Source organism: Cervus elaphus, chromosome 3, assembly GCF_910594005.1.
Source record: "Cervus elaphus chromosome 3, mCerEla1.1, whole genome shotgun sequence".
Lineage (NCBI taxonomy): Eukaryota > Metazoa > Chordata > Mammalia > Artiodactyla > Cervidae > Cervus > Cervus elaphus.
In genome coordinates this window covers 11,102,647-11,126,819 of record NC_057817.1, presented here as the reverse complement: position 1 = coordinate 11,126,819, position 24,173 = coordinate 11,102,647, and the positions used below count along the sequence as shown (strand labels likewise).

The 24,173-nt window shown below is 36.0% G+C and overlaps 1 protein-coding gene across 1 annotated transcript in view; it reads right to left on the bottom strand.

The window, feature by feature from the left end:
- The window catches only part of OTOGL (otogelin like), a 169,607-nt gene that overhangs the window by 2,749 nt on the left and 142,685 nt on the right, over nt 1–24,173 (bottom strand). Inside the window, exons 45-56 of the mRNA XM_043880323.1 lie at nt 23,132–23,317; nt 21,504–21,716; nt 20,935–21,039; nt 20,211–20,318; nt 18,737–18,838; nt 17,786–17,890; nt 17,660–17,700; nt 12,595–12,658; nt 11,280–11,458; nt 10,419–10,523; nt 8,102–8,221; nt 6,675–6,720 (exon numbers count right to left, since the gene is read on the bottom strand). Of these exons, the coding sequence (XP_043736258.1) occupies nt 6,675–6,720; nt 8,102–8,221; nt 10,419–10,523; nt 11,280–11,458; nt 12,595–12,658; nt 17,660–17,700; nt 17,786–17,890; nt 18,737–18,838; nt 20,211–20,318; nt 20,935–21,039; nt 21,504–21,716; nt 23,132–23,317 (1,374 nt within the window). The remainder of the gene's footprint in view (nt 1–6,674; nt 6,721–8,101; nt 8,222–10,418; nt 10,524–11,279; nt 11,459–12,594; nt 12,659–17,659; nt 17,701–17,785; nt 17,891–18,736; nt 18,839–20,210; nt 20,319–20,934; nt 21,040–21,503; nt 21,717–23,131; nt 23,318–24,173) is intronic.

Genomic DNA, 24,173 nt, shown 5'->3' with positions numbered 1-24,173 from the left:
AAGCCTTTGACTGTGTGGATCACAACAAACTGTGGAAAATTCTGAAAGAGATGGGAATACCAGACCACCTGACCTGCCTCTTGAGAAACCTGTATGCAGGTCAGGAAGAGCAGTTAGAGCTGGACATGGAACAACAGACTGGTTCCTAATAGGAAAAGGAGTGCGTCAAGGCTGTATATTGTCACCCTGCTTATTTAACTCATATGCAGAGTACATCATGAGAAACGCTGGGCTGGAAGAAGCACAAGCTGGAATCAAGATTGGCGGGACAAATATCAATAAACTCAGATATGCAGATGACACCACCCTTATGGCAGAGAGTGAAGAGGAACTAAAAGCCTCTTGATGAAAGTGAAAGAGGAGAGTGAAAAAGCTGGCTTAAAGCTCAACATTCAGAAAACTAAGATCATGGCATCTGGTCCCATCACTTCATGGCAAATAGATGGGGAAACAGTGGAAACAGTGTCAGAATTTATTTTTGGGGGGGGCTCCAAAAATCACTGCAGATGGTGACTGCAGCCATGAAATTAAAAGACGCTTACTTCTTGGAAGGAAAACTATGACCAACCTAGACAGCATATTAAAAAGCAGAGACATTACTTTGCCAACAGAGGTCCGTCTAGTCAAGACTATGGTTTTTACAGTGGTCATGTATAGATGTGACAGTTGGACTGTGAAGAAAGCTGAGCGCTGAAGAATTGATGCTTTTGAACTGTGGTGTTGGAGAAGACTCTTGAGAGTCCTTTGGACTGCAAGGAGATCCAACCAGTCCATCCTAAAGGAGATCAGTCCTGGGTGTTCATTGGAAGGACTGACGCTGAAGCTGAAACTCCAGTACTTTGGCCACCTCATGTGAAGAGTTGACTCAATGGAAAAGACCCTGATGCTGGGAGGGATTGGGGGCAGGAGGAGAAGGGGACAACAGAGGATGAGATGGCTGGATGGCATCACCGACTCGATGGACATGAGTTTGAGCAAACTCCGGGAGTTGGTGATGGACAGGGAGGCCTGGCATGCTGGGATTCATGGGGTCAAAAAGAGTCGGACACGACTGAGTGACTGAACTGAACTGAACTGAACTGATAAAAAAATCAACCATGTTATATATAGGTAAATATACATGTACGTAATTAAGGCATACATATATATATAAATCTCTTTTAAAATATAAATTGATAGATTTAAGATCACTTTATCTTAATTGATATTAATGTAAAATTATGCAAAAATGTAACTGAATTGTTACCAACCATGTTGAAATGTATGAATGACTCATACTTGATTTTATGCCTCTGAAATGATGTCACAATTTCTAATGAAATTGTCCTATATTAAGTAATAATATATTCTTATGCCTCTGTGTGCATGATGGATTATCACTTGATAATAAACCCAATAATATATATTTACTGCTGTATGATAGTGGATGTAATCCCTGAATCAAGATGCAAAACAACCAAGGTTCTCATCTCACCCTGTTACTATTAAGAATTTGCTTTGTCACTTTAGGAAAGCCATTAAACCATTCTGCTGAGTTTCCTTATTTGCAAAAGACTGGAGTTAGAGCTCCAATCTTCAAATGAGTTTAGCCACAAAATCTTTATTTAAAATAAATGCTTGTATGAAATCCCAAGATGTAAAGTATATAAAAGTTAAGCTACTCTGGTTGAAGTACAGATGGGTAGCAAGCTTGCCTGAAATTAACTGTTCTTGTCATCCATGAACTTCAGTTGCTGTATTCAAAGGTTGTGTCTGTCCTCTTCCTACTTGACTTCTCAGCAACGTTTGTGTCAATCCACTAGTCTTTCCTCTTGGATACACTTTCTGCACTTGGCTCCAAGAGCACACTCTGGTTTTCCCCCAGTCTCCTTACGTCTCCTTCTCAGTCTCCTATTTTGCCTTTTCATGCTGTTCACGGGGTTCTCGAGGCAAGAATGCTGCAGTGGTTTGCCATTCCCTTCTCCAGTGGACCACGTTTCGTCACTCTCCACCATGACCTGTTCATCTTAGGTGGCCCTACATGGCATGATTCATCGTTGCATTGAGTTGGACAAGGCTGTGATCCATGTGATCAGTTCAGTTAGTTTTCTGTGACTGTGATTTTCATTCTGTCTGCCCTCTGATGGATGAGGATAAGAGGCCTATGGAAGCTTCCTGATGGGAGGGACTGGCTGTGGGGAAAACTGGATCTTGCTCTGGTGGGCAAGGCTATGCTCAGAAAATCTTTAATCCAATTTTCTGCTGATGGGGTAATGGAGGTAAGGGTGATTTTCTTCAAAAGCACTTATGCCAGCACACTGCTACTCCTAAGACTGTTGCAGTCCATACCCTTGACCCCACGGCAGGCCACTGTCAACCCACACCTCTGCTGGAGGCTCCTGGGCACTCACAGGCAAGTCTGGCTCAGTGTCTCGTGAGGACACTGGTCCTTTGTCTTGGGTCCTGGTGTGCACAATGGTTTGTTTGTGCCCTCCAAGAGTCTGTTTCCCTGGAGGTTCTCAGTCCTTTTGCCAGATCCCCCGGTTGGGAAATATGTCGTGGGCCCTCCAACGTTTACAACAGTGTGAGAACTTTTTTGGTGTAATTGTTCTCCAGTTTATGGGTCGTCTGCTCAGCAGCTCTATAGTGGCACTAATGGCAACCATCTCCAAGAGGACTTTTGCCACATGCAGTATCTCCAGGTCTGTTGAAGTCAGAGCCCCTGTCCCTGCAGCAGGTCATTGCTGAGCTGTGTCTCTGCAGGAGACATTCAAACACTCAAAGGCAGGTCTGGCTCAGTCTCTTGTGGGGATCACTGCTTCTTTCCCTTGGTCCTGGTGCACACAAGGAACTTCCTAAGTGACCAAGGCAAAGAAATAGAGGAAAACAACAGAATGGGAAAGACTAGAGATCTCTTCAAGAAAATGAGAGATACCAAGGGAACATTTCATGCAAAGATGGGCACAGTAAAGGACACAAATGGTATGGACCTAATAGAAGCAGAGGATATTAAGGGGAGGTGGCAAGAAGAGCTATACAGTAAAGATCTTCATGACCCAGATAACCACGATGGTGTGATCATCACCTGGAGCCAGATATCCTGGAATGCAAAGTCAAGTGGGCCTTAGGAAGCATCACTGCGAACAAAGCTAGTGGAGGTGATGGAATTCCAGTTGAGCTATTTCAAATCCTAAAAGATGATGCTGTGAAAGTGCTGCACTCAGTATGCCAGCAAATTTGGAAAACTCAGCAGTGGCCACAGGACTGGAACAGGTCAGTTTTCATTCCAGGCCCAAAGAAGGGCAATGCCAAAGAATGGTCAAACTACTGCAAAATTGCACCCATTTCACATGCTAGCAAAGTTCTCCATGCCAGGCTTCAAAAGTATGTGAACCCAGAACTTCCAGGTGTACCAGCTGGATTTAGAAAAGGTAGAGGAACCAGAGATCAAATTGCCAACATCCGTTGGATCATAGAAAAAACAAGAGGATTCCAGAAAAACACATACTTTTGCTTCATTGACTATGCTAAAGCCTTTGACTGTGTAGATCACAAAAACTATGGAAAATTCTTCGAGATGGGAATACCAGACCACCTTACCCTGCCTGCTGTGAAACCTGTATGCTGGTCAAGAAGCACCAGCTGGACACTGATATGGGACAATGGATGGTTCCAAATTGGGAAAGGAATACGTCAAGGCTGTATATTGATTGTCACCCTGTTTATTTAACTTACATCTGAGTACATCATGTGAAATGCCAGGCTGGAAGAAGCACAGACTGAAATCCAGATTGCTGGGAGAAATATCAATTACCTCAGATATGTAGATGACACCACCCTTATGGCAGAAAGCAAAGAGGAAGGAAAGAGCCTTGTGATGAAGGTGAAAGAGAAGAGTGAAAAAGCTGGCCTAAAACTCAACATTCAGAAAACTAAGATCATGGCATCTGGTCCCATCACTTCTTGGCAAAAAGATGGGGAAACACGGGAAACATTGACAGACTTTATTTTCTTGTGCTCCAAAATTACTGCAGATGGTGACTGCAGCTATGAAATTAAAAGATGCTTGCTCCTTGGAAGAAAAGCTATGACCAACCTAGACAGTATATTAAAAAGCAGAGACATTGCTGACAAATATCGGTCTAGTCAAGGCTATGGTTTTTCCAGTGGTCATGTATGGATGTGAGAGTTGGACTATAAAGAAGGCAGAGCACAGAATAATTGGTGCTTTTGAACTGTGGTGTTAGAGAAAACTCTTGAGAGTCCCTTGGACTGCAAGAAGATCAAACCAGTCCATCCTAAAGAAAATCAGTCCTGAATATTCATTGGAAGGACTGATGCTGAAGCTCAAGCTCCAAAACTTTGGCCACCTGATGTGACGAGCCACTTCATTAGAAAAGACCCTAATGCTGGGAAAGGTTGAAGGCAGGAGGAGAAGAGGACGACAGAGGATGAGATGTCTGTGGGATGGCATCACTGACTCAATGGACATGAATTTGAGCAAGATCTGGGAGATGGTGAAGGACAGGGAAGCCTGGCGTGCTGCAGTTCATGGGGTTTCAAAGGGTCCAACGTGACTGAACAACAGTCTGTTCAGAGCGACTGAACAACAACAGTCTCTTACACTTGGTCATTCTCATTCCTGCGTTTCCAACGACAGCATGGCCTGAGACTCAGTGGTGGTGACAGAGGGCAAGCTATTTTGTGTCTTATGATGCTTTCACGCATTGGTTACTTCATTAACACATTTATTGTCATACAAGTTTTAAAAGAAAGACGAGTCAAGAGAGAAACATCTTTCACATGACCTATAAGTCCTTATCCTCTTCTGTCACTTTAACCCCTGTGCTGTGACTGCACTTGGCCACTTCCTCCACTGTGAACACTCTCCACTCTTCCCGGCTGGCTCCCAAGGACATTCAGTCTCTACTCAAGTGACACCTCATCAGAGGCGCATTCTCTAATCACCCACTTAAATGAACTACCCAATCCCCCTCCTTCTCCATCCCTTGATTTCTGCACTGTTGTTCTTTGTACCATTCGTCAGCGCCTGAGGTAACGGTGTGCATTTACCAGTTACTGCTTCCTCCCCTTCTCGATAACATGCGCTATGCGTGCAGAGATCGTTTCATCCTCTATCATAGTTCCAGTACCTAAAAGAGTGTCTGCCACATGAGAGGCGCTCAACAAACACTTGTTTGTGTTCATTCATTCAATAAGTGAAACTGGGACATCCTAGCTGACTGAATTTGTTTGTGCCAAGAGCCATTTTCTATTCATTCCTCAGTGTCTTTATAATTGTTAACACGTGTTGTTTAGCATAGTACCTGTGATAATAGCCAACATCTGCAGTCTTTCTGATAAAGCCTGGTCACCCAAAAGCAAAGACTACAGACAGGGGTTCTCTAATGCCAAAGCAGAAACTACCTCATAGGTTCTTACACATCAGATTGGAGAAAAGGAGGCAGCTTGTTACTATTCTGCAACTTCAAGGCGCTGGGCCAAACTGAACAATCCTGAGGCCAGGCCCTGGAGAGACTTAAGTCTACCACTGATTATGAGTGTAATCTACTTTTCTGAGCCTTCGTTTCCTCAGCTGTAAGGGAAATCATATCTATTTCCCCACATACTTCCCAGAACTGTGGTGAAGACTGGTTGCCGTGTTATCTGTAATGGGTTTAATAGAGTGTTGGCGTGTGGCTGACAATCAATAGTAGTAATATGGCCAAACAGATATTCCCTTCTCTGCCCTCAGAAAACATAAATATACTCACTTCTCTAATAATAAACATGGGGTTATAGAATTCTTGTGACTAAGAATCCAATGCTACACAATGGCATTATTAACCTGAATCGTGTTGAAGTCTTTTTCCCAAAAACTTCTGTAAACAATATTAAAATTACTGTTTATGACAAATTTTCTAACATTTACATTTTTATCTGGATATAAACTCATAAGTAGTTGAAAAATAAATTCAGAAGCATACAAATAAAAGTTGCACAAATATCCCTCTATTCTATTTCACCTTTAACATGACCTTTAATGTCCTTATCCTCTTTTATCACTTTCATTCCTGTTTTATGACTGCACTTTGCCATTTCCTCTACTTTGAACACTCTTCAAAGGGTGTTATAAAGCACTATGAAATAAACCATATAATTCAAATAAATATAAATTTATGTACAAATATGTTTATTTACATTTATGGGATATTTTATATACGTATTATTTAAATATAACTCACTAAATTGGTATTTCTCAAATGTATTAATTATACAGAACCATAGATTTGTTCAAATAGGTTTGGAAAATATCATACTCTCTATGTCCTTATTGGAGTCTCATAACAATTTTGTGTAGTTTAAAGCACATAGAATTCTTGAAACCAGAGTACTTTTTAAACTTAAGCCCTACTGAAATTCTGTGCAATACCTTTTGAGAAATGCAGCAAGAAAGACTTTTCTAATATTTAAATTAAATTTAGATTAAAATTCACCTAAATTAAAAACTGTATTTATGCTCTAGAAGACTAAATTACAAAATAGTCAACCACTTGCCATAAAAAATTTAAATAATAAACATTACAAAATACATTTCCCTCATTGCAACATAAGAAGTGAATCTTATGAGAAAAATCATAATCATGAACAATTAAAACTAATCAAATTAATGTATATAATTTGTCCTCACTTACAGATCCTGCAACAGCCTTCATTATAAAGCTTCACAATCCCTTCATTCTAGGATGAGAGAAGGAATAGTGTTAAAACTCAATGTTTGTTCATTTCCTCCTAGATTAGAAACAGAAAACTAACTTTTCAATATATTTACTAAATATCACAAAGACTTTTATAGAAAAAGGATTGAAACAACTATATCTAATAACAATTTTTATTTTTAAAATTAGGAGCAGATATTTTAAAAATTTTAATATTGTTATTTCTTCATAAGTAATATAAAAAAGAGTGCATAAAGACTAACTTACTTGAAAGAACACATTTAAAATACAACAAAAGATTTTCTTACCAAATCGAGAGGTACTCTAAACAGAGATCAGTGTGTTTTTTAGACTCCTTGAAATAAACTACTTTTTGAAATGAGACTGAGTTCCTGAATATAACTGAATGTTAAAATGATATCTCTTTTTCTCTAATATTGTATTATTTTAAACAAATCTTCTACTTCTGAATGTCTCTTGTCAAAGGCTAAATTAAGAAAATTTCATTGATTATCTTTTGGAATTCTTACCATAATTTTCTGATTGCTTTTAGTAACTCACTAATTGTAATTCAAATAAAAGAATAATTTATTCTAGAAAAATGGATTTGTGAAATAAGATGATGCCTAAGATTCTTTAAAGAGCTAAAATTCTATTACCTTGGTACATATTATATCTTGTTATTCAGCCAGCTAGCTAACTATCATCACTAAGAGGGCACATGTTGAAAAAACTCAATGAAATCATGCTATTTCTTTACACTGAAATAAAAATACTGCCTCACACAATAAAGTTTACTTTTCATTAGGGATTATTATTTCCTAAATAATTAAGGCTACAAGAATCTTTTAAAAAAACTATGTGACTTTCAAAAATCTACTGTCCCAGTGGGCTCTTCTCTGGGAGAATAAGGAATTGGAAGAGCAAACTGAAGGATCGGCTATGCCCTGGCATAAGTTGAGCTTCACAGTGGCCCATGTGCAGAGAATCTGTGACAAAGTTCACTTAGGCCAGCATGCATTAAAAAGCAAATGACATCAAAAATCTGCTGTGTGTTTAAGTAAGAGAAACTTGACCAAGTTCAGATCAATTAGTTTATTAATCCATATTGAAAGAGAGGCTAAGTCGGCTAATCAAAAGATTTTTCAATAATCCTTTGGTCTACATATTAAAAACCCAGAGATAGTATCATGTCCACTCAGGGAGAGTCAAAATTATTTGGAGTGCCATATACAACTCAAACTGTCAAACAGGAAATATAATCAAGCTTTTATGTATATATGAAAATAAAACATTTACCAAAATAAATAAACCATGTATGTATGACCTTGGAAAACATATTAATGTGCATTTTTAAAATTATATTTAATGCTAAATTTTCTTGGCTATAACAAAGTACAAACCATTTTGCATTCCGTCTCATTAAAAGGTGGACAGACCATACTGTAGTTAAGAATCATTGCCCCTTCATCAGTCTTAACACATTCAAATGTTGTACAATTATAGTGCCAGGTGCTCCCCTCCTAAAAATAAAAGAGAAAGATTCTGTTTGCTTATTAAAATCTGCTATATTTCATAAGTAGAATGTTTCCTATCTTGCTGAATCAAAAGTCAAGTCAAGATTTAGAGAGCTTCTTGTGACATAAAATATCTGTCTGGAACTGTACCTAAACCTATCTAAAATGATTAAAAACACATGTATGTGGCAGGTGGGTGGGTGTGTTTGGTTTCATACTATAACTGAGATGTAAATGTGGAACAAAACAATAGAGAGGAAAGAAGCAACTCAGCGTCTCTTTCTACTACAAAATTAATTATCTAATTTGGCCAAGTGTCAAAGGTCTTGTTCTAATATTCCCTCACTAATTATAAAACAACAAATCATATTAGTTAATATGACTCCTCACTTGAGGCGTGTTTGTTTTTTCTTCTACTCCCTTATCACCAAAAAATTTAAAAATCTTTGGATGATGGTGATTGTTCACTTATAGTTCTAGTTTCCTATACCTTCTGGTTATTTTTAAATGTATCCCTATTCTTCAACAAATTTTTAAGATAATAATTGTTTATTTAACTCCTGATTTCAGAATTCCTATTTACAAATAAAATCAGCTGAAACTAATTATACTATAATTATTAGGCTGTAATTGTTAATCTATATATTTTTTATAACCCAAATTTTAAAACATTAATCAAACTCTGACTTGAAGATTCCTTGTGGACCAGCAAAAATTCTGACAAGCTTCCCTTTCTATAGATTCTATTTTAATTTATAAATGTCTTCAGATCCTCTATGAACCTCAACTGGAAAAGATCTACAAGTCCAGGTCTAAAAGAAGATAAAACATTCAAAATCAAATATTAATTCTAATATTCAATTCAAATAGTACATTCTAATTTATCTGGAATCAAAAATTAGTTGTTCCATAGGAATTAGATTTCTAGATAAATAAAACTTATCTTTGAAAGAGCCAAGAGTTATTATAACAATCCTGATGAATATTTACCTATATTACTTGTGTTCATTATAAATATTCTAAACATAATTTAATCTTTTATTTAAATGTGAGAGTTATCACTGTGCATACTGATTATATACACCAATAGTTTCTGGATTATTGACATCTATAGAGTTTATTTTCCTCTTTACTAAAATCCCCACATAACTGTATATTTTCAAGTAACCTCTGATTCATTTCTCTCACTGACACCTGTCTTCTCATTATTTTTATAAACTTGCTTTTTCAAGACTCCCTATTTAAAAAATATAATATGAAGCAGAAACATTGCTATGATTAAACAGATAAATAATATCAACATTATTTAAATCAATAACACTATTTTTCACATAATTATAAAACAAATGGACAATAAGCATACATTATACTGTTATAAAATAAGATAATTGTTAACTTTCTCTTACTTAGTAAAATGCACAGGATTGTAGAAATCTGTTTTTCTTTTGGGTATATAGCTAATTCCATGTAATTAAGAATACCATAAATAAGACCTCCATATAATTGAACTATTAATGGAAAAACTTAAGGATAGCAATAATAAATTGGAACTATCCTCAGGTAATGCAAATTATAATCAGAATTTGTGACCCTCCTAAATCTGATGACCTCACTAATAACTGTACTAAAATTACATGGTTCCCTTCTTCTGTTCTAAGAAAGGGAAAGAGTAGGTCAGTCTGCAAACCTACATAGAGTTATTATGAGATAATGGAAGAATTCTGAATAATTATTATATTGTGGAAAGGTGTGATACAGCACTCATTACTCTTGAAATCTTCTTTAAAAAATTTTCAAATATCTTAAATCTTTTCTTATTTCTTACCTACTGAAATCTTCAATACCTGAAATAATAAAGTACTAACATCTTGAGTTTCAGACTTTTGTTAAAATGCTTCATTTCAAATGAGTGACTAAAATAACACTCTTTTCCGTTGTTCTAATTATTAGAACTCAACATTTCTCAAAGCCCATTCCTAACATCTGCAGGAAAAGTAAGCTTCTGATAAAGAATCATGGACTTTAAAATGTTAACTATGTCTTGTGTGTTGCAAGTGTGCTCTGCATGGGTGTGCTTACTGTATGTAGAATACTGTGTGTGAAAGAGAGAGATTTTTCAAATTTATGTGAACACCTTATTCAGAAAATAGCATGGAGCGCTATCCTCCAGAGGAATACATTTTAGGAACGAAGTAATTCATACCTCATATATAACTGTTGTTCCATTTTCCATTTGAAATTTGCAGGATATATTTTTGCAGGTACCACAACAATCATAATCACTTGGAGATGGAGTATATACCTGGTGCTATGCATAGTAATAATAATTTTAATTAGCCAAAAACAGTACTGATATTTTTAATGAAATAATTCTGAAAGTGCTTCCCATTATAACATATGCTCTCATAGGGAGGGTCAAGAGGAAGAGGACATATGCATACTATGGTTGATTCATGTTGATGTGTGGCAGAAACCAGCACAACATTGTAAAGTGATTATTCTCCAACTAAAAATAAATTTTAAAAATTATGCTCTCTTAGAATATCTGTAAGCATTTCTAAGGTTGAATTTGAGGCATATCAAATATCTTTATATAGCTGTATTGGAGGTGAAGTAGTTGTTAACATCCAAGATTCATCAAGCAGATATAAAAAGCTCAGGTCAAACAAGCTGTATAGAAAATAAGACTCCTGGGATTTCCCTGTGGCCCAGGGGTTAAGAATCTGCTTGGCAATGCAAGGACATGGGTTCAATCCCTGGTGCAGGAAGATTCCACATGCCTTGAGGTGACTAAGCCCATGTGCCGCAACTAAGACCCAATGCAGCCAAATACGTGAATAAATAAATATTTAAAAAAAAAAAAAGAAAATAAGACTCCTGAAATTCAAGGTTATACACAGGAAAAGGATACTGTATTATATAGATACATTACAAATTGATAGATTTTTAAAGCACTATTCAAGTGTATATTTTTAAATTATAGAGTATTTACTTGTTCAAATTCTACAGCTGCCATTTTAAGATTAATTAGCTTGTACCAGAATGACTTAGAAAAAATACTTACAATATCACATTCTTTTGAACAATTCACCATTGTAAAGTTCAGAGTGTGGAAGCCTGTATGGTTATCTTTTTCTTCAAGACACTCTACCATGTAACAAAAATCCCCTTCCAAATACCTTATCATAGATTGGCCAGGATTCAATACTGATATTTCTTGAAATACACACACATCATCTTTTTCTAAGAAAAGATAAAAAGTCAACAAAGTATGATATTCAGGTTTTTTAATTAATCAATCAATAGAACTTTTATTTAAGACTATGTTTTTATTGTGATGTGCAATTTTTAAAAAAACCAATAAAGATCTTTAACCTTATATATTGTTAATGGCTCAAGAGTTCACTTAATAATGAATGTGACATTTATTCTTTAACATACAGTAAGAAATCATATATAAACTCAACTACTATTTACTGTTTGAACTTTCTCTAAAATCTACAATATATAGCATATTCTAGAATTTTAGCCTAAAGTGATCATCAAGCTATTTGCTATTCCCTCCTCTGGAAACATAACATGACAATTTGGGGGAGTGGATATAAATGAAGGCAAAAATATAAATCAATAACAGTAGGCCTTTTCATGAAGGGATTGCATGATGTTTCATGTTTTTGTTATTTTGAGAGAAAATTTTTCAATTTTATTGTGCTGCAAAATATATAATTATATAAGTCATCCTTTACAGTGAAGGTAGCTGATTTAATGCGCTATCACATCTTTGAAAGTGGCTTTAGGTAGGCTAGAATAGTAATGAAGAATTTAGCTCAGAAACTCTTTGTGCCTTGCCAATGCTGGGTTTAATTCTTCTCTCATATAAAAATACCAAAGTTTCAAGATATTGAACAACTGTTTATTTTCTATTAACCTACTTAATATGAAGATTTGTTATTTCATAGAAAAATCAACCTTATGCCACGCAGTGTCAACATCAATAATAATACAAGAGTGAACAAAAATCTCTCACTTTTAGCTGTTATCTATTTTTAAATTAAATTATATACACAAAAAAGAACCTTGGCATCAACTTTAAATTCTGTGAAGCCTCTGAAAAAGAATAATTTTTATGTCTTGTTAACAAGTTTCTGAGCGACTTCACTTATGAAGTTTCTCAGAACATTTAGGAATATTACACAAGAGGAAATTAAAAAATAAAAAGTACACTTTTTATACTCAAAAACTGGCATGGCTTAAAATGTGTAATATATCTTAAAAATAATTGTTAATTTTTTTAAAATTAAAATTAATTTAATTTTAATTTTAATAGTAAATATACCAATAATATGACTATCATTTAAAAGTTTCAAAGACATAGTTACCACAGAGATACTGTACACATCCACAGTCACTCTGAAAGTTGTAGTCTATTGCAGTAAATTCTCCCTATTAGAAAGATATTATTATTATATGACTTACCAGCATAGTTTATTGTATTACCATTGGAAAAAATACACAATATAACATCTAATAAGTATCCTACCCCACAACCACACAGCAACTTCATAGTAAATATTTGATAGGGAACAAGCTTTGATTAACCCAGCATAATTAGTAACCTAAGGAAAAAACTCACAATAAGCAACATGATCATAGAGCACATAGTCTGTCTAAACATTACTTTCCTTAGCTATTAAATGAGTGGAGATGGATGAGATGATCTTTATGGTTTGTCCTAACTTTAAAATTACACTGTTTGACCCGGAGCTTCTAGTGGGCAATTCAAGATAAGAGAATGTTCACTAATCCTAGAAACTTCTCTTGAGGAAAATGTTCTTGGTCTGCTCTATAGAGGTGGTCCAGAACTCTGACGTATGCACAGAGCAACGCTGCTATAGCATATAAAACAAGAGCAGAAGGGTGAACGGTTAGTAACACAGGCTCGGGAGCAACGCCGCCCTTCTGCCAGGCTTGCTCTGCCCCTTACTAGCTGTGTGATCGAGGGCAGGTTACGTAACCAGTCTGCTCCTCACCTTCCTCATTTACAAAATGGCGACAATACTGTCTGCCTCTTAGAACTGTTGACAGAAACAAATGGATCAATATATATAAGGGCTTCACATAAGCTGATGTACAGGAAGCGCTATCATCTCTCTCTCTCTCTGCTCTGCGCTGCTGTCTGCTCAGTCGTGTCTGCCTCTTTGCAACCCATGGAGTATCGCCCACCAGGCTCCTCTGTCCATGAGATCTTCCAGGCAAGATAGTAAGGAAATTGCTGTCATGACCAACGCTTAAACTTTTCTTTACTAGGAAAACTGTATTGGTTCTTCTCAGGTAGGACTCAGGCCTAAAGTTTCAAGAATTGTATTTTAAACATCAACTTTTCCTGGGTATCTTTAATTTTCATATGACAGTAATAAACACTAATTTGATTATCAACACAAAAAATAACTCAAATAAATTCATAGTAATATATAAAAGGCACTTCCTCCAAAAAGTAATATTCTACTTTTTATAGTGCTTTATGGATTGCAAAGTAATTTCATAAACATTAACATATTTGATGTTTTCTGACTTTTAGTCATTATACAATTCCAGTGGGACTAGAAATAAAATATTAGAAATACAGAGTTAAAAATAGTAATAAATCAAGCTCTCCCACTGCATAAACTATTCCAAAAGATTAGATAAGTAAGTAGGCTCTCACTAACTTTTTTAAGTCACTTAACCTGTTTTCCAATAGTTAGAGCACAATGCCCACAATGTCCGCTCAAGCTTAGGCTTAAATCTCCTCATCTTCCTTCCTAACTTGTTTCCTCTGAGATCCTACTCACAGATTTAGTTACATTTTTATTCTCATAAGTACCCAATGTCAATCAGAGGAAATAGCTCCTTGATTGTTCTACCAATACTTAATATTAATTGAATATGATGGTATTTTTTTTTTATCCTCAAGCAAGCATCCCTCCCCTTTACAGTCATAGCAAAATCACCTCAAAGTGTTTCCACTTTTTAGCTATTATGAATGGTGCCACTATGAACATTCAAGCTTTGTGTGGACATATGTTTTCATTTCTCATGGATATATACTTAGGAGTGGAATTGCTGAGTCACACGGTAACTATATATTTAACCTTTTGAGTTATTACCAGGCTGTCTCCAAAGCAGTTAGTTTTGCATTCCCACAGCAGAGCATGAAGGTTCCAATTTCTCCATATCCTTGCCAACATGTATTAATAGCTGTCATTTTAGTGAGTGTGAAGTGATCTCTCACTGTAGTTCTGATTTGCATTTGAAAAAGTGAAAGGGTTAGTGACTCAGTCGTGTCTGACTCTTTGTGACTCCATGGACTGAACTGCAAGCCTCCTTTGTCCATGGAATTCTCCAGGCAAGAATACCAGAGTGGGTAGCCACCCCCTTCTCCAGGGGATCTTTCAGATTCAGGGATCAAATTCGGTCCACACTATAGGCTGATTCTTTACCATCTGAGTCACTAACTAATAGTTAATGATGTTAAGCAACTCTTCAAGTGCTCTTGTCCACTGCATATTTTATTTGGACAAATGTCTGGTTATATCCATAAAATTGAATATTATTTAAGAGTAAAAAAAGAAATGAAGTACTGATCCATGCTACAACACAGATGAATCTTGACAACCTTATGCTAAGCGAAAGGAATCACAAAAGAGCACATCTTATATGACTTCATTTACATGAAATATTAAGAATAAGAAAATCTATAGAGATAGAGAATATATTGTGATTTCCTAGGTGGAGGGAGTTTTGAGGACACAAGTAACTCCTAAGAGGTACAGAGTTTCTTGGGGCAGAGGGTAACACAATTTTTCTGTAATTGATTGTGCCGATGGTTGCACAATCTGTAAGCAAAATAAAAACCATTTAATTTCACACTCTAAATGGCTGAATTGTATGGTATGGGAATTATATTTCAATAAAGCTGTCACTAAAAAAGTAATACATTATTAAATATTTGTTTCAGTGTCAAAGACAAGGTACTTTAAAAAAAAAACACTGTGGACTGTAGCCTGCCAGGCTCCTCTGTCCATGGGATTCTCTAGGCGAGAATACTGGGGTGGGTTGTCATTTCCTTTTCCAGGGGATCTTCCTGACCCAGGAATTGAACCCGGGTCTCCTGCATTGCAGGCAGATTCTTTATTGACTGAGCTATGAGGGAAGCCCAAACATGTCTTCTTTGATAGATAAGGCCAGGAATATATTATCTATCTCAACTCTTAGAGGCATATCATAGAGGTAAATATTTAAAGAAAAAAATAAAAAGACTTGCAAAGTGTCATATCTAATGGTTATCCATATACTTGGATATAATGGTTATACATATAATGGATATCCATATCCATAAGTGTCCATCTAAAATAGTTAAATAAGTGATAACCAGAGTCATAACTATTGTTTCTAAAAGTTAAATTTAAAAAAAAAAATAAAAGTTAAATTTTTGTAATTCCTAGAAGGTTTGCATGTTCACAGATAACTCCTAAGAAGGTACAGACAGCTAGTTACCTATTTATACCTCCTCCTCCTCTGAACAAATGTATTGTTAGTACACTTTCTAAAAGAATCACTGGGAACACTTTCAATATTGAGATAACATATTTTCAATACTGTGCTTCATTTTAGACCAGTGAACTTATGTAGATATAAGACTGGAGGATTCAGGCACCATAGGACAAAATGATCGTGTGATCACTTACCAAGAACCAGACATCCTGGAATGCAAAGTCAAATGGGACTTGGGAAGCATCACTACGAACAAAGCTAGTGGAGGTGATGGAATTCCAGTTGAGCTATTTCAAATCCTAAAAGATAATGCTGTGAAAGTGCTGCACTCAATATGCCAGCAAATCTGGAAAACTCAGCAGTGGCCACAGGACTGGAAAAGGGCAGTTTTCATTCCAATCCCAAAGAAAGGCAATGCCAAAGAATGCTCAAACTACTGCACAATTGCACTCATCTCACACACTAGCAAAGGAATGCTCAAAATTCTCCAAGCCAGGCTTCAACAGTATGTGAATCATGAACTTCCAGATATTCAAGCTGGATTTAGAAAAGGCAGAGGAACCAGAGATCAAATTGCCAACATCCGCTGGATCATTGAAAAAGCAAGGAAGTTCCAGAAAAACATATACTTTTGTTTTATTGACTATGCTAAAGCCTTTGACTGTGTGGATCACAACAAACTGTGGAAAATTTTTAAAGAGATGGGAATACCAGACCACCTTACCTGTCTCCTGAGAAATCTTTGTGCAGGTCAAGAAGCAATAGTTAGAACTGGACATGGAACAACAGACTAGTTCCAAATTGGGAAAGGAGTACATCAAGGCTATATATTGTCACCCTACTTATTTAACTTGTATGCAGAGTACATCATGAGAAACACTGGGCTGGAAGAAGCACAAGCTGGAATCAAGATTGCCGGGTGAAATACCAATAACCTCAGATATGCAGATGACACCACACTTATGGCAGAAAGCAAAGAAGAACTAAACTGCCTCCTGATAAAAGTGAAACAGGAGAGTGAAAAAGTTGGCTTAAAACTCAACATTCAGAAAACTAAGATCATGGCATCCGGTCCCATCATTTCACGGCAAATAGATGGGGAGACAACGGAAACAATGAGAGACTTTATTTTTTGGGGCTCCAAAGTCACTGCAGGTGGTGACTGCAGCCATGAAATTAAAAGACACTTGCACCTTGGAAGAAAAGCTATGACCAACCTAGACAGCATATTAAGAAACAGAGACATTACTTTGCCAACAAATGTCCAGCTAGTCAAAGCTATGGTTTTTCCAATAGTCATGTATGGTTGTGAGAATTGGACTATAAAGAAAGCTGAGTGCCAAAGAATTGATGCTTTTGAATTGTGGTGTTGTCTCCAACTTTTGAGAGTCCCTTGGACTGCAAAGAGATCCAACCAGTACATCCTAAAGGAAATCATTCTGAGTATTCATTGGAAGGACTGATGCTGAAGCTGAAACTCCAATATTTGGCCACCTGATGTGAAGAACTGACACAATGGAAAAGACCCTGCTGCTGGGAAAGATTGAAAGCAGGAGGAGAAGGGGACGACAGAGGATAAGATTGTTGGATGGCATTGCCGACTCAATGGACATGAGTTTGAGTAAACTCCGGGAGTTGGTGATGGACAGGGAGGCCTGGCATCCATGGGGTCACAAAGAGTCGGACACAACTGAGTGACTGAACTGAACTGAACTGAACTTCCAATCTCTAATAAAATATAAAATGTTGACTGCTCCCTATATCAAAGCAGATTTCTTTTAATTTACTTCATTACAACTTAAAGAGAATAATTCCATTTACTCTGAGAAGAAATCAGAAATGAAAGAAATAAAGGAAGAAAAAATTGATTTATATATTATATTAAAATTCAGTCAAAATATGTGCTCTTACCACTTCACAAGTTGGCATAACAAGATTTTCACAGCTACATTCTAAAAGGCAAAAATCAACATATTTATATTGATCATAATATACTAATACAATGTAATAAGACTTTAAAATATAAAAATTAGTTACCACAATGCCACGTTGGACAACATTGACCAGATACATTTTCTTTCACAAGATTCATATCTTCTGCACAGATGAATAGAGGCATAGGACAAAGATTTGGCTCACACACTAAATTTAAAAAATAACATGGGTAAAGATTAACTTCATTTAAATGCTAGCTATCATTAGCTATCATTCACTAGCTATCATCCACTGCCATTACTGATGTACTGGGATCTCCCCAGAGCTGCCCGCCCACCACCCAACTGCAACGTGTCGATAAGGACAGAACAAAGGACTCGCAAGCAGATACGACAATAGTACAGCTAGGACATGCTCCTTTGGTCAAGAGCCCTGAGAAATGGCAGGGGTCAAGAAGAGAAAGGAAGTGAAAAGGGTATGGAATCACTTGGAAATCTAGAAAGTCTAGGATGAGGAGAAACCTTATAGCTAATCTATTTTGGGGATGTAACAAAATTGTCCAAGAAGCACTCTGTATTTAATATACTAGAAATCAGCTAAGGTCTGATATAACCGTACAACTAACATGCACTGGCCTGAGCCTTCCCTGGTGATCCGTGGTTAAGAATCTGCCTGACAATGCAGGGGACATGAGTTTGGTCCCTGGTCCGAGAAGATCCCATGTGCCATTGGGCAACTAAGCCTGAGCCTCACAACTACTAAGCCCACACCCTAGAGCCCATGAGCCACAACTAATGCAGCCTACATGCCTACAGTCCATGCTCTGCAACAGGAGAAGCCACCCCAGTGGGAAGCCTGGGCACTGCAGTGAGGAGCGGCCCTTGCTGGCCACAACTAGAGAAAGCCCGCAGGCAGCAATGAAGGCCAAGTGCAGCCAAGACTAAACAAACAAAACAAATAAAAATTAGCTTTAAAAAAATTGTAAAAAGAGGCACTGGATTTCTTAAATGCCAAACATATCTAAATAGTTTTAATTAATTAAAATATATTTACCACAGTAATATTGAGGACAACAGAAGTGTGTAGTATTAAGATCCACAGTGAGAAATTCTCCGTCAGTACACAGTGGAATAGGTTCAGTGCAAGGTTTGCAAACTAAAGATGAAACAAAAAGGCAAAGTCATGGTTGAGCTAAAAACAAACTAGTTAGAAGGTCAAATGACTGTACACATATAAAGTCAAAATAAAATACATTATATAAAACTTAACAGGAAACAAGGAAAATAAGGATTTAAAAAACAGATCTCCTTATTTGGTTATAAAAATAATACTATCTGAATGTATTATTTTATACTTTCCCAAGCACCATGATATAAGAAGAACCATCTTACCAGAGTACAGGACATTGAAATCTCAGGAGTAATTTGTTCTTACTAGGATCAAAATACCATTGATTTACTTAACTTTTCTTAATTCACTACTCTTGATTACTCCAATTTATGGACGAACAATATAGTAGGCACATGTTCTTCTGAACTCTTAGTATCCTTCTTCCAACTTTGATGATAACTCTCAATGAATTTGAGGAAATGCCCCAACCACACAGTCTTGGAGTGACTCTTAATAAAGGTGCCTCATTCTTATCAGTCTTTGTGTAGGAAAAACCCACTTTAGATGAGTCAGAATATCTTTCTATATCATTTGAGTCATAGAGGCACATCAAGACAGGAAATAAATGGATGTGGCCGACTCAGTCATTAGTGACTGCCACCTAGAGAAGCTGGTTTCTCTCCTTCCCAGGGTTTGGCTGTTCTGCTTCATCTCAATCCTACAAAATCTTGATCCCCCAATTCTCCCAATAATTGGTTGTGTGTAGGCTATGCAGAATCAATCAGTTGTCATTGCAAAGAAACTTAAATTATACACAAAGAAGTGCTGTGATCTACATGGGTTCATCTGAAACCTACATTAATCACCAGTCTTTGACATGATAATTCCCCAATGAAATGAAAAAGAGAGAACTATTTATGTTTGAAAGCCCAGTTCATCAGACAGAATATACAGCACCAAATATAGTCCTTTTCTAGACACCTTTCATTTCTCTTTCGAGATCATTGTGCTTATACATTGTGCTTATACATATCCTATACAGCAGATGAAGTTTTAAAGAGCTACCCTGCATAGTAGAGTCCTTTATTTACGTTCTTCAGGAAAGTCAGGACTAAATTTTTTCTCTAAAAAGAACTATGTGGTAGCTTTATTTTTTAATTGATTATATTATCTTTGATTAGGTTTTGACTTATATACATAGTCTCTGTCAATAGGGACAAGTAGTACTAATTGTAATAATTGTCAATAATCATTTAAAATGCTATATCTTTTTTTTCTACCACTCTAATCTAGTTGAATTTTATGAGTATATTGGCAGAATATTGATTACCATGAGTTCCATGAAATTCACATCATATAAGAGATTTTCCTGTGATCTTTCCTCTTCTTCCAAGAAATTATCTCACAAAATACTTACCACAGAGAGGAGAAAAGCAGCAAGTCTCTTCCTCTTGAACCTGAATCATGAATTGATCTTCTCTGCATTCTGGTATTGAAATTGTGGGGCATTTGAGTGGGTCACATTCTGCAAAAACACAAAGTTATTTGGAAATTTATATAGAGTAAGATGAATAAATGAAATAGTGTGGTTCATTTCTCTTTGAATTTAGTAATAATTAGTTCATTTAAAAAAATCTTAATCTTAGAAGAAATATATAGGCAATAGCAGGTTATTAATATAAAAAATAAGTATTTTACATAAAAATATATGTAAATATACATTTAAAATATATATATACTTTATCTTAATCATATATACATGATTAATCATCTATATACATGTATGTGTTTGTGTATATATATATGTATATATACTGCTATAAAATCTCAGCAGAAATATATAGGAAATAGCAGATTTTTTATATTTAAAACATACAAATGTATACACTTAAAATACATATTTATACTAAAATTAAGATCTCTAAAGTGAACTCATACATATATAATATATATAATAAATATAATTAAAGTTCATATATATACATATTTACAAAGAAGTCATAGGTTTAAAAAAAAACTACCTTTAGCAAGACAGTTCTGCAAACAATGTTTGATAAATTTTTTTGTAGACAGAAAAATGAGAATCTAATCCACTACTCTGAGTGAACAATGAATCTCACTTTTCCTAGTTCATTACTCACCACATTGGTACTGTGGACAGCAAGAAATGGGGCTATGGCCAACAACCAGTTTTTGACTATTTGTACATGTTGGAATGGCAGTTTCACACAAAGTCATGTCACATCCTGGAAATAATCAGAAATATAAAAAAATTGTGTACACAACTAAAATCCTGAGGTTCTAACTTAAAGCAGGAAAAGGATTCTCATTATCATGTTTTTACACTGCAATTAAACCCATTCAGCTCACAGAATGGTCATATGTGAAAAGGCAGCAGATTTAAGGTTACCGATTATTGTCTTTGACCCTGGTTATCGTAAGTCAAAGACTCCCAGACCCTTTTCTTGTCATGTCTTTCAGAATGTTATTAATTTATAATAGCTAGAGTTTTGCATGTCCGTTTGCAAAATCAACAAAACTATAATGAGGTAAAAGTTGCTTTGAGAAAGTGTAATTTATGGCAATAGTTACTTTAACCCTGGACATTTTTTTTTAACACCAAGCATCATACATGCCCTGTTTTTTCTCAAAGAATATCAACATATTTTGTGGCATTAATAGGCTATAAGGCTTCAGCCTGCATACATACTGCAAACTTCCTTTGAACAGCAGGTCCACCTATCAACGAAGCCCAGGACAACTTCAGCTTCTCGTTCACAAATTGGCGAGGGCTGTTCATCACAGTCAGGTTCTACGGGAATAATGCTTCCATTCGCGAAACATTTGTACAGGGCACAGTCGTCAATGCCCCCATTCCAAACTTCACCAGCAGTTCGAGGCTGGTCTTCACTGTCAGTGCATGCTTAAAAAGACAATGTTATATCACTTAGGACTTGGGCATGAAAATAAATCAAGCTGTGATGTTTTGATTTCAGACTGTGACTTGGTCCAGGGGCACAGATAACCTGTCATGTTATCTACCTTTTCGCAGCTTCTTCTTTTTGTTCATCAACTACTAGCTTACATTTTTCTTTAATGAACTTTTTGTAGTCCATGGAAAATATTTTTCCCTTCTACAACTATCTGTAAATTTGCGTGACCTCTTCTACAAATAAGATGATCTGTTAATTATTTTGTATTCATTTTAAGTCTTGCTAGTACAATTTATTTAACTTAAACAAACTCAGTAACATAAATTTAAATTAGCTTTAAAATATTAACTATAAAAACTGAGTAGTATTAGAAAATAAGGTAGTCTCTACCTCACATTAACATGTTTGTTAATCAAAATTCAAAAGATTCCAGCTTTAAAATCTAAATGTGAAAAGTAGGCAGTCAAGCAAATATTGTTTAATGATTCTGTTCATTTTATTATGAACATTTTACTTAATGACAAATATTGCCCTTTAGTAGTTCTTTAAGGATAATAAAGATAAATGAAGTGACCACCATATTCCAAGCTTCCAATGAACTTTTCTTTATTTATGACCAAACCAATCTCTCAGGCCCCTAAAAAAATATATAAGCGTGCCTGTGTATTCTCAAATTCTTCCACAAATATTCTCTCAATGGCAAATACAAACTTGTTTCTGAAACTTTATATGCATTTTGATTCTACTTGCCTTTCCCTTTAATTATTCTCTACTTTTGACCATAACAATGATTCTTATGATAGATAAAAAGTGCTGTATGGCAGTTTTCTCAATTTTGCACTTTTCAAATCCACAACGATCTTAGAGACTATGTGTCACAATAAAATGGGTTGAAAATGAAAGCAGAAATACTGGATGTTTTCTCTCAGATAATAGCACTTTCTGAAACTTCTTGAGTGCTTATTTTTCTCTAGGCACTGTTGCAAAATTCCTTCGATTTTTTTGTGTATCCTCACACTAACCTTGTGGTATAAGTCCTATTACTTTCCACATTTTGCAGATGCGCAATTTCAGGCTCATGTAAAGCAGAATCATTAATACATGAAATAACTGGAATTTCAATTGAGTCCACATACTGTTCTCTTCATTCTTAATTTGCCTTATTCTTTTCTGGTTATTATAGGCATAAGTAGAAATAAAACATATTACCACTGAATCCCCCAATTTTGGCAACTTTGATTGAAATCATATTACAATCGAACAACATACTCATTTTCTTTCCAACACTTAGGTGAACTTTGATGAACCCTTCTCAGCACATTTCTCCAAGATTTAAAAAAAGTCTAAAGTGTCTTATTTGTTTATTTCCTGGGTCCCTAAAGTGTTGTTTTACTTTTCTGCTTACCACATTCTTTCTCTGGAATACATTGGGTTGAATCTGGCCTGTGAAGAATGGTTCCATTTTTGCACACACAGTCTTCTCTTAAATTCAAACATGAAGAATGTTCATAGAACCATCTGTTCAGACATGTTCTTGCTTCACAAGGTCTCACACAGGGTTGATATTCCTTCCCCTCTGGACAAGTCAGAGCTATGAATAACCAAGGACAGAATTTGGTAATGATAAAAGTGACCTACTTGAATTCTAGTAAGAGGAAGAAATGTCAGTTTTGTCTCTGAAAGTAAATTTTTGCACACTCTCAGCCTCTTCCAAATCCATTTTTCACCATTATGTAACCATAAATTAGAAACAAAACAATCAGTGAGTACTTTTGAGCATCTTCCAGGTGTCCAGCTGGTATTATGTCACAGTGGGGAAAGTTCATCTGATTTATATCAAATAAATACTACCAATAGGCAGCCCAACTTTGGTTGGCATAAATATAGAGTCAACCATTATGAAGTTACTGCTCTGTGCAGTGGGAAGAGATCCAGCGGTCCACTCAGAATAAGAACAGAAATATGTCTTAACTATGCAACTCAACCAAGCCCTAAAAAAGAAAAATGCCACATGTTTAGGCTTAATCCTTCACTGTCAAAAGAAACTACTGTTGCTGAGCAGTTTCTAAATGATGTTTCAGAGAATTCGTGGCGCTTTCATGTGATCTTAAAAAGCCATACTCATAAAAAAATGAGCATGCAGAGGGCGGGGGCGTAAACCGGTAAGATACTAGCAGAGAATAATTTCACAATCTAGTGATACTGAAGATGTCATATGTTCCCAACGAATCAAGCAACCCCACTCTTGAATAGTGATTACCTCTGGGGGAAAATACCCTGATCCTGGGGAAAACTGAAGGCAGGAGGAGAAGGGGACGACAGAGGACAAGATGGTCAGATAGCATCACCGACTTGATGGACATGAGTTTGAGCAAGCTCCTGGCGTTGGTGATGGACAGGGAAGCCTGGCATGCCACAGTCCATGGGGTCACAAAGAGTCAGACACG